The sequence below is a fragment of the Ursus arctos genome, unplaced genomic scaffold, assembly GCF_023065955.2.
Source record: "Ursus arctos isolate Adak ecotype North America unplaced genomic scaffold, UrsArc2.0 scaffold_32, whole genome shotgun sequence".
NCBI lineage: Eukaryota > Metazoa > Chordata > Mammalia > Carnivora > Ursidae > Ursus > Ursus arctos.
Window position 1 is genome coordinate 18370272 of NW_026623008.1, and position 13083 is coordinate 18383354.

The 13083-nt window shown below is 41.0% G+C and overlaps 1 protein-coding gene across 1 annotated transcript in view; it reads left to right on the forward strand.

Moving 5' to 3' along the window:
- The first annotated feature begins 404 nt into the window (after positions 1 to 404).
- MACO1 (macoilin 1) overlaps positions 405 to 13083 on the forward strand; it is a 61138-nt gene continuing 48459 nt past the window's right edge. Inside the window, exon 1 of the mRNA XM_026517010.4 lies at positions 405 to 655. Coding sequence (XP_026372795.1) covers positions 576 to 655 — 80 coding nt within the window. The 5' untranslated portion in view covers positions 405 to 575. The remainder of the gene's footprint in view (positions 656 to 13083) is intronic.

Here is a 13083-nt window from a genome sequence, read left to right on the forward strand (position 1 = left end):
AATGAATATACCACGGTATGCTCTAGCATGGGTTATAATACAACGCAATCCAACAGTCATGAAGTGTACCTTCGCAATAAAGCATAATATAGGATGTTATATTTATAGGGCCTATTTATAAGCCTCTATTTAAATCTTTTCTGATAGGCCCAGGCACTCACACAGACACTATAATGATTGGCGCATTCTTCCGTCCTTCAAAGAGGCGGGTTCTCGAGTCCGTTTTGCCTCAGCGGGCCCTTGGATTGGCCGGCAGCGGTATAGCGGCGCCTTCGATTGGCCTCGGGGGCCGTCCGTCGGAGCCGAGGAGGCGGGGCAGGCGGCTGGCTGGTGCTGGGGCGGGCGGGCCCCGGAATTGTCATTTCTTTGTTTCCGAAGGCGGAGGAGGCTCTGAGCCCCCCCTCCCCGTCCCACCCCCCTCCCCCCGGGTGCTGGCTCCATGTCTGTGTGACCGGCCCCAGGGGTAGAGTCCAGGCCCGACGCGGGGCGGGCCGGCGGCGGCGGCGGCGGCGGCGGCGGCTGAGGTGAGAGACGGCGGCGGAGGCGGCGCGGGCACCCGGCCCCCCAGCGGGAGGATGAAGCGGCGGAACGCCGACTGCAGTAAGCTCCGCCGCCCCCTGAAGCGGAATCGGATCACCGAGGGCATCTACGGCAGGTGAGCGGCGGCGCCCCCGCCTCCGCCCTCGTGGGCCCCGCGGCCCCTGGTCGGTTCCGGAGGGGCCCGGCCCCGTTATGTAACCCCGACTAGGCCGCACGCCCGCGCCGGGGGCCTCTCCCAAGGAGCGCGGCCCGGGGGGCTCCGGCCGGCCCGAAGAGGTGCGCCCCGGGGGCGCGGGGCGTGGCGAGGGCCGCCGGCCGGGCGGGGAGGGCGCGGCGGGCGCTGGCCGAGGAAGCCGCCGAGCCGCCGTTGGGAGCTCCCTGGCCCCGCCGGGGGGAGGGGCGGCGAGCCCCCTCCCCTCCCGCGCTCCTAGCCAGCGCCGCCGGGCCCGCGGGCCGCTCCCGGGGCCGCCGGGCCTCCGCTGGCCCCTCAGTTCCGCTCTGGCCTGGGAGTCGCCGGCCTGAGTCGGGAGGCGCGTGGACCATATGCAGTAGGGGGAAAGGCTGACAAAGTTGGGAGTAGACAGTGGTCCCACGGTCCCCGGCAGACTGGGCAGGTGGCCACGTTGCCCCTTCTTTCGCCCTCTACTTCTCTTGCGGGATCTCAGACCTGGCACCGAGGGCTGAAGCCGATACCCCCTAATCATGCCCTGTGGCCCCGCTCCAGACTCAGAAGGAGTTGATGACCATTTTCTCAGCAAACATTATTTTGACCATTCTAAGCAGATAGTTTTCTTCGAACCTTTTAAAAGGGATTTTTTTTTTTCCAAACTCACAATTTTCTTTTTCTTCTGGAAAGAAAAAAGCAGTGTCCCTTTAAATAGAAACTGAATTCACTGCTCTGAGGGGGAGAAGGACAACAGGTTCGTGGGGCAACTTAGTGACAATCACAGCTTCTTACGCAGAACTTGTGTACGACCTGTTATTTTCTGTTTCTTAGAATGTTAATTCTGAATGGTACTCGCCTTGATAAATGATTTCGATGGAGAAATAATTAGTTTACAAAAGAGAATTCTCAGCATGTGCGTATTGGCTTAATTGAGTCTTCGTGGCATTTTACAATTTAGCTCTTCCGAGCTGTGGGACTTGGAGAAATATGTGAGGTAGCTGGTAACACCCAAGTTGTCACCAAGCTAATGACCAAGTCTTAGCATAACTGTATACCTTGCACATGCTGTTGTTTACATATATGGAAGATTGCTTTTCACAAGCAGCTGAGTGATGTAAACATCAGGGGTTTTCTTTATTTCGAGTTTAAGCATTAAGAAGTCAAAGTATAAAGTTCATATGTGTATTTATCCTTCTATATAGATATATCCTTATGTAATGAGCCATAGATCATAGGAGTAATTCTTTCATTCATTCAACAAATGTATGTACTATGTGCCAGGCCCTGTTCTAGCTATGAGGGTGCAGCGGTCAGTAAAACAGGTCAAAATCCATGCTGAATCAGTCAAACCTGACCGTTTAAACTGAAAGTGAAAAAGCAAAAACCATTTTCCTACAGATTTAATGGGTGGGGGGAAATGCCTCTTCAAGTTGAAGACACTATGATCCTTTAGGCAGGATTTTTTTCCTGCCCATTGAAAAAGATTTGAACAACTAAATAGTGACACAAGAATAGAAAAAGCATATTAAACAGAATTGTAGACCAAGGACTTTGAATGGCTGCTAGTCACAGTAACATATGATGATATACCTTTATAGAAAGAAGACTGGGGATCCCATATTGTTTACATTTGTTGTATTTGGACATCTCTTTATATTTGAACAAATGACGCCCAGTTTAATAACCTGCCCAGTAGTAACCACTCAATCAATGTGAACAATGTGACTTCATTGTCTAATGAAGATCTATTATTTTAGTGATGATCTTTTGGAATTCAAATGTTCTTATCCTAAAGTAAATATGCTATGCAAGTTATTCAGAGTTTCGCTGTAAAATTTTAAAACCCAACAGTTCTCAAATCTGTTTAACCTTCTCTGTTTGGCATTGTTTAAGTTAGATGTTAATCAAAGACCTACGTATATTTCTACCTGTCTTTCCTTTTGGAGCATAATATATCAAATGAATGTTTTAATTCACTTACCTGTTTCTTAGTTTATAATATGGAGCATTGGACTAAAGAACAAGATCATGGTTTTGTTTTTTTCCAATTCTTTTTTTTTTAAATATTTAGAAATTTTTCCTTAATTTCTAAAGCAAACAATCAGTAGGCTAGTTATAAATTATGGTGTTTGAGGATTTGTGAATATCGAATTTCTGTGATCATCGAATTTAACTCTATATTAAGTTGTTTTTCATGCCATCTATTACCCATTTTGTTTCTCAACATCTGGCCAATTTTGGTCTCATTAAACAGAGAGCTTTGTTTTTTTCTGAAGCTCTGTTCACAGTTTTGATAATCACTATCTACTATTTCACAGCATAACCTTTCATGAACCTTATTTTAATGTTCTCAGTCTGCACAACTTTTTGAGTGTGGGCATAGCAAGGAGGCAGCTGTGATGAAGAGAGCACTGGACTGCAGGCATCGGGAGGCCTGGGTTCGTACTCAGAATCCCAGCTCTGCCACTTTGAGCCCCATTCTCTCATCTCTCAAATGAGTCTTGAGGACTAAAGGAGCTCATGTTCAGTTTGTGAAACTCTATAAATTCTAGCGGGCTATATAAATATTATTTACCATGTTGTTGTTATCACAGTTCAACATGTTTGGTTTATTCTTTAAGGAGGCAAGAGAGACCATAAGATTTGCTACAGCTATAAACAGAAGTTGAGTAGTCAAAACAAAGGGTCAGTTGCTGCTTGGTCTTGCTGAAAAAAATCCTATTGCTGAGATGCTTTTAATCATGGGCTTCGATCCAGCAACTGTGACTGAGGTGATTGTCAAAAGATATGATTATTGTCAGTATAATGACTGTGATAAAATTATTTCAGCGGCAAGGTAGAAGGAAAATGGAATTTAGACATATCAGGATTATCTACATTTATATGTGTGCCCATTGTTTGAAAATTGAAATGTCCAGGTATGTTATTCCAGTCAAATTAATAATTAAGAGTAAGAGAAAAGAAGCGGGAATGGGGATAATTTTCTCTTATGTTATTAAGAACTAAAATTCAAAACACATTTAAAAACAATCCGAGCCAGCACAGAGCCAGAGTAGGAATTCAGTATTCAATAAATATTGAGTATGTGAGTTAATAATAAATGAATATAAACTAATTCATTCTACTCAGTTAAGAACCTGCATCGTTCAGAAAATTGTGGAGGATACAGGATGAGATACAGTTTCTTGTCTTCAAGGAGTTTATAGTCGAGTAGGTCATCATAATGCTCTCTTAAATTTGGACAGTGGTTTTGAGGTTCCAAAGAACTTTTCGTTCTGTTCAAGGAAAAATATTTTTGTTGAATTACATTTTAGGTGGCTATTTTAGTTGTTCATCTGATGCATTAACAGCTTTATTTTGCCCTGTGCTATTTTATGATGAAGTAGCCGCCACTAAGTGAGGGAGTATTTTCTAACTCAAATGAGATAGATGTGGAAGTACTTTGGAAATGATAAGGAACGGTTATTAATAAAAGAAAGTAAAATAACCCCACTTAACGATGATGTTTCAGAGGCCCTCGGGTTTTTATGGCAGTGATTCTCTGTCCATTGTCTGCCTTCACACATGTACCAGACACTCCCAACAGTAACGTCTAATTACATGCAGTGATTCTCCAGGTGAGGTGGGGTTGGAGTGCTATGTAGTTTTTAAAAGCCTTAAGGGGATCTCGTGTGGTTTACCCACCTGTCACTTTGCCATGTTCCCCACTTCCTTCCCCCTGAGAATTACTGACTTTATAATGGGAAGATGAGATGAGGTGTGGTAAGTAGCAGACAGGGGCAGAGACGTTTATGTTGAAAGCCTCTGCAGTTAAAATTGTTACTTGCCCAAGTAGGCATAATAAGCATTTTAAGTAGGGGGCGCCTGGGTAGCGCAGTCGTTAAAGCGTCTGCCTTCGGCTCAGGGCGTGATCCTGGTGATCTGGGATCGAGTCCCACATCAGGCTCTTCCGCTATGAGCCTGCTTCTTCCTCTCCCACTCCCCCTGCTGTGTTCCCTCTCTCGCTGGCTGTCTCTCTGTCACATAAATAAATAAAATCTTTAAAAAAAAAAAATAAGCATTTTAAGTAAGGCACATGTGTTAAGCTTCAGGAAACTATTTTATATCTCTGTTACTGGTGGTTGAAGGAAGTGCCCCTTCCCTCGTGAATTTATGAATACTTCCTGTCCTCGTGCGCCGGGTTCTGCATGTAGCATGCTGCCGGCAGCTTGGGCAGCGCAGGACTGTGCCTGACTCTAGACTTTGACAGCTTCACGCCTTCAAACTGGAGCTGAGGACTTGGGACATCCCTGTTTCACAGAATACCTTGTCCCATCTTTGTTTCAGAAGAGAGTTTCCTGGCCTTTGACTTTTGAAATGATCAAAGTTTGCATCCTTCTCAGCTTCTTAATTTCCTTTTTCAGACTCTAGTCTAAATAATCTGCTCTCCAGAGATTTCACTTTCTTGCTTTTCCTGCCTCTTTAATTAATGATGTTTCCTAAGCCTAGTTTTAGCCTCCTTTGGGCTAGGCTTATTAAAGCCACTAGAGGCTGGCATGACCCTTGGCTGCCTCGATTGTGCGTGTGTTCTGCAACCGAAACCCCAGACACCAGTGTTGCAACCTCACAGCCTAAAAGCATTTTGGTAATCTTGGGAGGCTTTAACTTCAGCCACACTGGACCTGACGTGGAAGTGATAGATTCTGTATTGTTTTTGAGGGCTGTTGGGAAAGGGGGTAAGTTTTGACTAATCTTTCCAGTGAGGTGTTTACCTAATCCTTATATTTGCAGTTTCCATGAAGTGCATTTAAAGAAATCTGCCACACTGGAGTTTTGTACTTCGTTTTTGCCAGGAGTGTATTACCTTAAAAGAAAGGTACTTTCCTCCAACTTTGTTTATGATTCTTCTTGTCTGAGTACTCTTGGCAGTTTAGTTTCATTAGATGTTTTGAAAATCCCTTTAAATTTCTGCTACAAGTTGAGGCAGGGGAAGGGGGAACGTGATCGAGTTCAGATTATTTGCTTTAAAGCTTCCTGTTTTATTAGTGATAGTCTCCTTTTTCTTTGATTCCTCATGGCTTTTCTTGAACCTCACTAGATTTGGAGGTTGATTTTAATGGTAGACTTAATAACTTACAATTTTCACTTTCTTGTTAGTTATTTGCCAGATATTCTGGAGCCAGTTCCTGTTCTATAGGCACTTATATTTCCAGAGTCTTTTTCTTTGGCCATTTCTCCCAGATCTTCCCACTGATATTAACCCTTTGGGGTTTTGTGTGTATATATATATGTTTTGTTTTGTTTTGTCATTTTCTAGGCTACCATCCAGGTGATACTTAAGGGGATATTATAAAATATAACATATACCTTGTGGAGTCTGGAGGGTCAGATAGAAATTTTATTTCACTTTGAAATACTGTATTTAGGTTTCCTTCCTTCCCTCCTTCCTTCCTTCCTATTATGGGGCTCGAACTCATAACCCTGAGATTGAGAGCCGCATGCTCTACCAACTGAGCCAGCCAGGCACCTCTGGGTTACTTTTCTTGATGAAATTTAGTGTGCTCTTCAAAGATACTGATTACTTTTATTCTCTAGGCTTACTAGATTTGAGTGTAATTATTTTACTTGGATCGTTTTCAAGAAATAGGTCCGGAAGAAAAAAGTTGTTTGCTCGACAAGCTACATAAGTATGGTGGTACAGACCAACAGTGGAAACACATATCCTTTGCTAGATGTTTTTTTTTTTTTCCATCATGAATTTCTTCAAATACCCAAGGAGTGACTATTTCCTTAAGGTCTTTCACCTTTAGGCACGTGGATCCTGGTAATGGAAACTTAAAAGACGTAATCAGCTGTTAGAATGTTATTCTTTGAAGCTTTATATCTTTACTTTGACATTTAACTTAACTGATATCAAGTTGGCCTCTGCTCATCAACGTTCCAAAATGCCTATCATCCCCAGACTTTGAAGCCCCTTCATAGCCCTGACTTTCATTTCTTTGTTTTCCTCTGCTGCTTTTAAGGACAATGTACTCACATTGAGTCATGGGATTGTGACATCAGAAATAATTTACCCCTCATCCATCTCTTCTGTTGCCTTTTCTTTTGTAGAGGCTTTGCGTTTAGTGGGTTGGAATGGTGCAACTAGTCTGCTTGAGGTGTATCTGTAGATGTCACTAGTGGATTTACACTGTTGGAGGTCTCTTTCCTTACCTAGCACAGGGGAGGTGGCTAGAAACAGTCTAGCTCTGTTTTTAAATTATATTATTACTTTGTTCATCTTTAAAGCACTTCTAAAAACCGAGTAAGTTGCTCAGTACTAAAGTCAGTATTTTGCCTATCTTGTAGTGAGGGCACTTGAGTTATAGAGAGAATGAATGCCATGTTCATGGTCAAACAAAAATTCCTGTCTCATATGAGAGAAATACTAAGGCTAGAGTCTTCTTTCTCAGATGTAATAAGCATTGTTTTCTTGCCTTGCTCTGGGCTCGACAAACTATATACCTCATGGTTTATTGAAATTATGACTTTTTAAAAAATGAATTATATTTTTATTTTTGAATTCCATGTTTCTCTATCACAATGATCATTCTAGGAGTGTGAATTTCACTAGAAAGCAGTCTTGAGTTGTCCCATCTTTTGTGCCATAGTTATTTCTGTAAAGAATATTTGACTTTAGGGGGTGCCTGGGTGGCTCAGTCGGTTAAGCGTCTGCCTCTGGCTCAGGTCATGATCCCAGGGTCCTGGGATCGAGCCCCACATCCGGCTCCCTGCTCAGTGGGGAGTCTGCTTCTTCCTCTACCTCTCCCCTTGCCCCCCGCTCCTGCTCTCTCTATATCTCTCTCTCAAATAAATAAAATCTTTTAAAAAAAGAAAGTGTTTGACTTTAATTTTTTTTTCTGCAGAGCTTCATAGTGTGTTTACAAATTAAGTTTATAAATTCATAGTTTATGAATGAGATACTGAGGGTTTATTCTTTCATAAAGTACATCAGCTCATTTTTTAAAAACTTGGTTCTGTTGGAGAATTAAAGAATTATATAAGTTGAATGTGTATATAGGAAAGGATATAAAGAAGGAAAATAATATTTATTGAGTATCTAATGTGAGATGAGAAAGTCCCATGTGATGAATAAACATACGGGCTTTAAAGTCCTTTGAATTTGACTTCAGAGAATGTCCCTGACACTAGTTGTGTGACCTTGAACAAGTCACTTACTTGCTTTAGCCCTCAGTTTTCTCCTCTGTAAAATGAGGATGGTAAATATACCACCTACTTTATAGGACTGCTAAAAGGGTAAAAACTTAGCATCGTGTCTGACACGGATAATTGCTCATAGAGTTATTTGCTTTTACTACTATTATTATTTTTTCTTCATTGTTTTGTTTTGTTCCAGTAAGGGTACTAGCTTCAGTTTCATTTGTGAGGAAACTATGGTTGTCCCAGGTTTAGTTACTTGATAGAGGCTCATATCAGTCTAACCCCAAAGTCTGTCCTCTTTCTGTTGTACAGTATTGTGCCACTTCGTTTCTGAGTGGTGTTTATGTGTAAGAATTCACATTATATGTAAGAGAATCTCTATTACATAAATTTTTAAAAACCGGTATAGATACGACAACAGTGCAAAATGTGATGGGACCAGGATCTATTGATTTATCGAGCTCTACCTGTTTACCTGTTGTTTTAAAAGACGTTAGTGAGGGGTGCCTGGGTGGCTCAGTCAGTTGAATGTCTGACTCTTGGTTTTGGCTCAGGTCATGATCTCAGGGTCATGAGATCAAGCCCTGCGTCAGTCTCCATGCTCGGCAGGGAGTCGGCTTGAGATTTTCCCTCCTTCCCCCACCCCAGCTAAAATAAATAAATCTTTAAAGAAAATAAAGGATGTTAGTGAGATAATTACTGAATAAGGTGTCTAGATCAGATAATAGTAACGTGTCAATGTTAATTTCCTGACTTTGACTTAAAAAAAACCCAATAAAACATATATAGGGAGATAATGATAACAAGAACGTGATAAAATGTTTTATCATTTGTGGATTCTGAGTGAAAGATATAAGGGAACTCTGTACTGTTCATGGAACTTTTCTGTAAGTCCAAAGTTATTTCAGAATGAAGAGTTAAAAAAATAAGAGTAACACATACTTGTTATGGAAAAATGAACATGATCGTGTATTAGCATAATGCAGCAGACCTTAGTACTCCTGCTCTGGGATGATCACTCTTATATAATTTTTAAGTATCATTTTTCTCTTTTTTTCTGTATAAGCAAACGTGTGTATTTCTTCCTTAACAAAAATAGGATTCCATTTTACAGAAAAGTTTCTTGGCTTTTCTCCTCACTTAATCTCTTCTCCATTTCTTTTCATGGAAATGTATTCATCTATTTTTTTAGCCGCAGCACAGCATTCCACGTAGAATTCACCTCTCTGTGGTCTCCAGACTCCTGTTTCTGTGCTCTTTCAACAGTGCCCCACAGCTTCTCAGTTCCTGGTTCCTCAGGTTTCTTTCCTATGAAAGGGTAATAACTACCCTGCCTATTTCACAGTTGTAAGGCTAAAATGAGATAATTAATATGAAAACATTTGGAAAAATTACCCATGTGATGTAAGTGTAAGGTGTGATTAGGTAGCTGATTGCTACTGCTGAAGATACGAAGTGTAATCCTCTGGGTGGTTCTCGTTCTCCTCATGCGCTTCTGCGCCCCCCAACCCAAACCTCACGGAGTCCACACTGTTGAAAGTGGTGTGGTTTGCTTTTTTGTTGTTTTTTTTTTAGGTGAAAGTGTTTTTGAAGCAGAATTTCTAAAACTCTAAATTCTCCAGTTGTGTTAAGTTACAATACCTATCCTTGCTATCTCTGCAGTCTCTATAATCCTTCGTAAAAATGCTATACCACACAATTCTCTTTTTCTTTTTAAGAATTATTTATTTATTTTAGAGAGAGTGTGCACGTGGCGGGGCGGGGGTTGGAAGGGGCAAAGGGAGAGAGAATCCTAAGCAGTCTTCGCACGGAGACCGGTACCGGGCTTGATTTCACAAGCCCCAGCTCATGAACCCAGCCGAAACCAAGAGTCCGTCGCTTCGCCAACTGTGCCACCCAGGCACCCCACCACACAATTCTTAAAAGCTTTTAAAAGTGATTTCTATTCTAGGTTTTCTTTATTCTTTCTAAACTGGTCACTTTTTACACTAGATTTGTCATTGCAGTGGCTGTGTGTGTGTGTGTGTGTGTGTGTGTAATTGACACTTGAAAGGTTCTCTTGGCAGTCTATAGGAGGCCTAGAATAGAAAAGAAAAATAAGGAGTAGCTTAGGTCTTCTCAGACATCCTCCTGTCTGGATTGCACGTCGGGAGGCAGGTGCAGCACATAGCAGCGGGGGCTAGGCCGTTTTATCTTGATGCTCTGCACAACTTTCTGTAGTCCACCACATTTCTTAATTATTTTTGTCTCAGGACCTCTTTCCACTCTTGGTTTATATAGGTTGTATCTATCAATATTTACTGCATTAGAAATTAAGACAGACACATTTTAAATAATTATAAGCTGATATAAAAATCATAAGTCCATGAGAAGAGTAGTGTGGCTTTACATTTTTGTAGATTTCTTTAATGTTAGGCTAACAGAAGACACTTTGAGAGCCCCCGCTGTAGGCCGAGCCAGTGGCAGGCAGGCCAAATGGAGTGCTAGTCTGGTTCGCAGAGCAAGGCTGATTAGATTAATTTGTTCCTATTGAAGACCAGAACAGATTGGGAGCAAGTACATAGTAATCTTTGGAGCAGAATCTGTATTTGTTACCTTTGTTGATGTTGCTTTGTTCAGATACCCTTCCCAGTCACCTGTGCATGATTTCTCTGTCTACCTTCATTTTAAGTGTGTACTTTGGTAAAGGCCTTACTGTCAATCCTAAACACTCTTGTGCGTTGTAGGCCATTCATTCAGCAAATACTGGTTGGATTTCTTTAGTGTGCAGGGTGCTCTGCTGGGCACTGAGGATAAAGCAGGGAACAAAATAGGCAACTCTTTTGTTCTTGTGGACTTTACATTTAAACAGTTAATTAAATAAAATACTATTTATTTATAACTGTGATTAAATGTTCTTATGGTACAGAATCCTATGTGAGCATATAATGGGGTAACAGTCTTTACTTTGGGATCGGGGGGGCCTTTTTTTAATGAAGTGATATTTGTGTTGTGTGCTGAAGGATGAGTATAGTAATAGAATTGCTTCGTTTGGTTAAATTGTACTTAGGTGGGGATCTTGTCTGTGACTCAGAAAGAAAAGTAAGAAAATGGAAGAATCAACCCTGAACAGTGTTCCCAGTTGAGGGAAAGAGAGCTAAGGGTTTGGAGATAAGTACTGATTATCTAAGTAGATAGTTGTTTTCTTTCTGAGACATTGTGGAATTCAGTGGAAGTTCCATGACAATGAGAAGTTTATACCATGGGCCAGTACTTCTCAAGTTTTAATGTACACACAAATAGTCTAGGGACCGAGTGAAAATGTAGGCTTAGATGAAATAGGTCTGGGATGGGCCCTGAAATACTGTTGTTCTAAAAAGCTCATAGTGATGCTGATGATGCTGATGATGCTGGTCCGTGGACCACACTTTGAGTAGCAGGACTATAATTACACTTACTCAGGTTGCAGTAGGAATATCAGCTGGACAAGAGGCTGGATGAATATTCTAGAGGTGATGTGGAGTAGGGAGAGGTATTTGATGACAGAGAAGACAGCAGTTTGGTGTAAGAAGTATCATGCTACATACTGAAAGCTAAAAGCAATTCACAGTTGCTATTACAGAGATGACAGGAAAGCCAGGGATTGAGATAGATGGCCACTAGCACAGCCAGTGAAATATTCTGCAGTCATTTCTGCGGTGAGGACCAAGTGAACTAAATGGCCATTAGTCTGCCTAGGGAAAAGGTCAGGTACTGAGGATTGATGGCCACACCATGGTAATTATGTGGGCTCTAGAAAATGACCTAAGTGACAGCAGCTGGTGGTACTAGAAAGAAGGTGCACTTTACTTGGAAAAAGAAAAATGTTCAGTACTGCTTCTCATTAATCATAGATGATTAATCCATAGGTGAAGAGTACTGCCAAATAGATTCAGGTTAAAAATGGTTGTCAATGGCAAGGGTAGGAATAGAATGGGGGAGGGGAAAGAAACTTATAGTTAATAACCACTTTGAAAGAATCACCACCATTAAGCCTAATAATTGCACATGTCTCTTCTTAATTTCACTGGCATCCAGAACAGAAGCTTGTAAGACTATCAAAAGACATTATTGGTCTGCCCTTGTTTCATTATATCATTATGGAAAATATCTTTTCATTGTAGTTATGCTTTAAATTTTTGTTCAAGATATTTTATAGTTATTCATAAACATGTTTGGATCAGAGAAAGTAACATCAAGTTATGAACCATGTTGTGAACTGTATGTATAAACATATTTTATATTTAATCACATTCTCTTCATGGTTTAAAAGAAATATTTTAGAATTCTCTAATGGCTTAAAAACTAACTTTCTCTCCCCATTAGAATGTCATCTCTTTGGATTTGGCAAAATCTTATGACCTTCAGAACATGGAAGGAAAAGAATTAGGGTTTTTACACTGATAAGCAGTCATTTTAGATTACTTGTTCTTTAACTTTTCTACATGTACCTGTAGAAGGATTAGTAAGCATAATTTACTGATACAGAGGACTAAGTGAATACTGACTCAGGCAATTGTCTTAAACTTTCTAAAACCCTGAAGGCAGAAATGAATCAGTAGAATTCAGTACTAGTCGTAAAGTCAAGTCAACTTTTTTTTTTTAAAGATGAGTAAAGAATTACTTATTTATATATATTTAAAAGTGTGGCCAAACGCAATGTAAAATTCAGCATCTTAACTGTTTCTAAGTGTACAGTTCAGTAACAATATATATATTCACATGCTCGTGCAACTAAACTCTAGAACTCTCTTTGCAAAACTTGTAAAATCTGATTTGTTAATTAGATCGCCTCTTGAGTTTTAGAGGCGGGCCCACCTAAAAGGGGAGCCTGAGGAAAGTTGAGGGTATGGCATATGTTTGTGAAAGGTCAAGTTTCCTTAGATATCTGTACTTCTAAACTGTGACTCAGGAAGAGCTGGGTGTCAAGGAACATGAAAGTACGAAAGCAGTTTTTTTGAAAAGAAATGAAATATATAAAAAGGAACTCTCTTGAAGTCACAGACTTGAAAAAGAGTAGTCATGGTTGCAAAGATGATCATTTCTGTATTCCCTTCGGTTTAAATGATTGGGTTATTAGAAAGTATTCAATAGGCTGTCATTCTTTGGATAATGCTATGTAAATAGTGCAACGGAATGTTGCCTGCTAGACTGGGATCCTGCCATGCCTTGGGAGCATT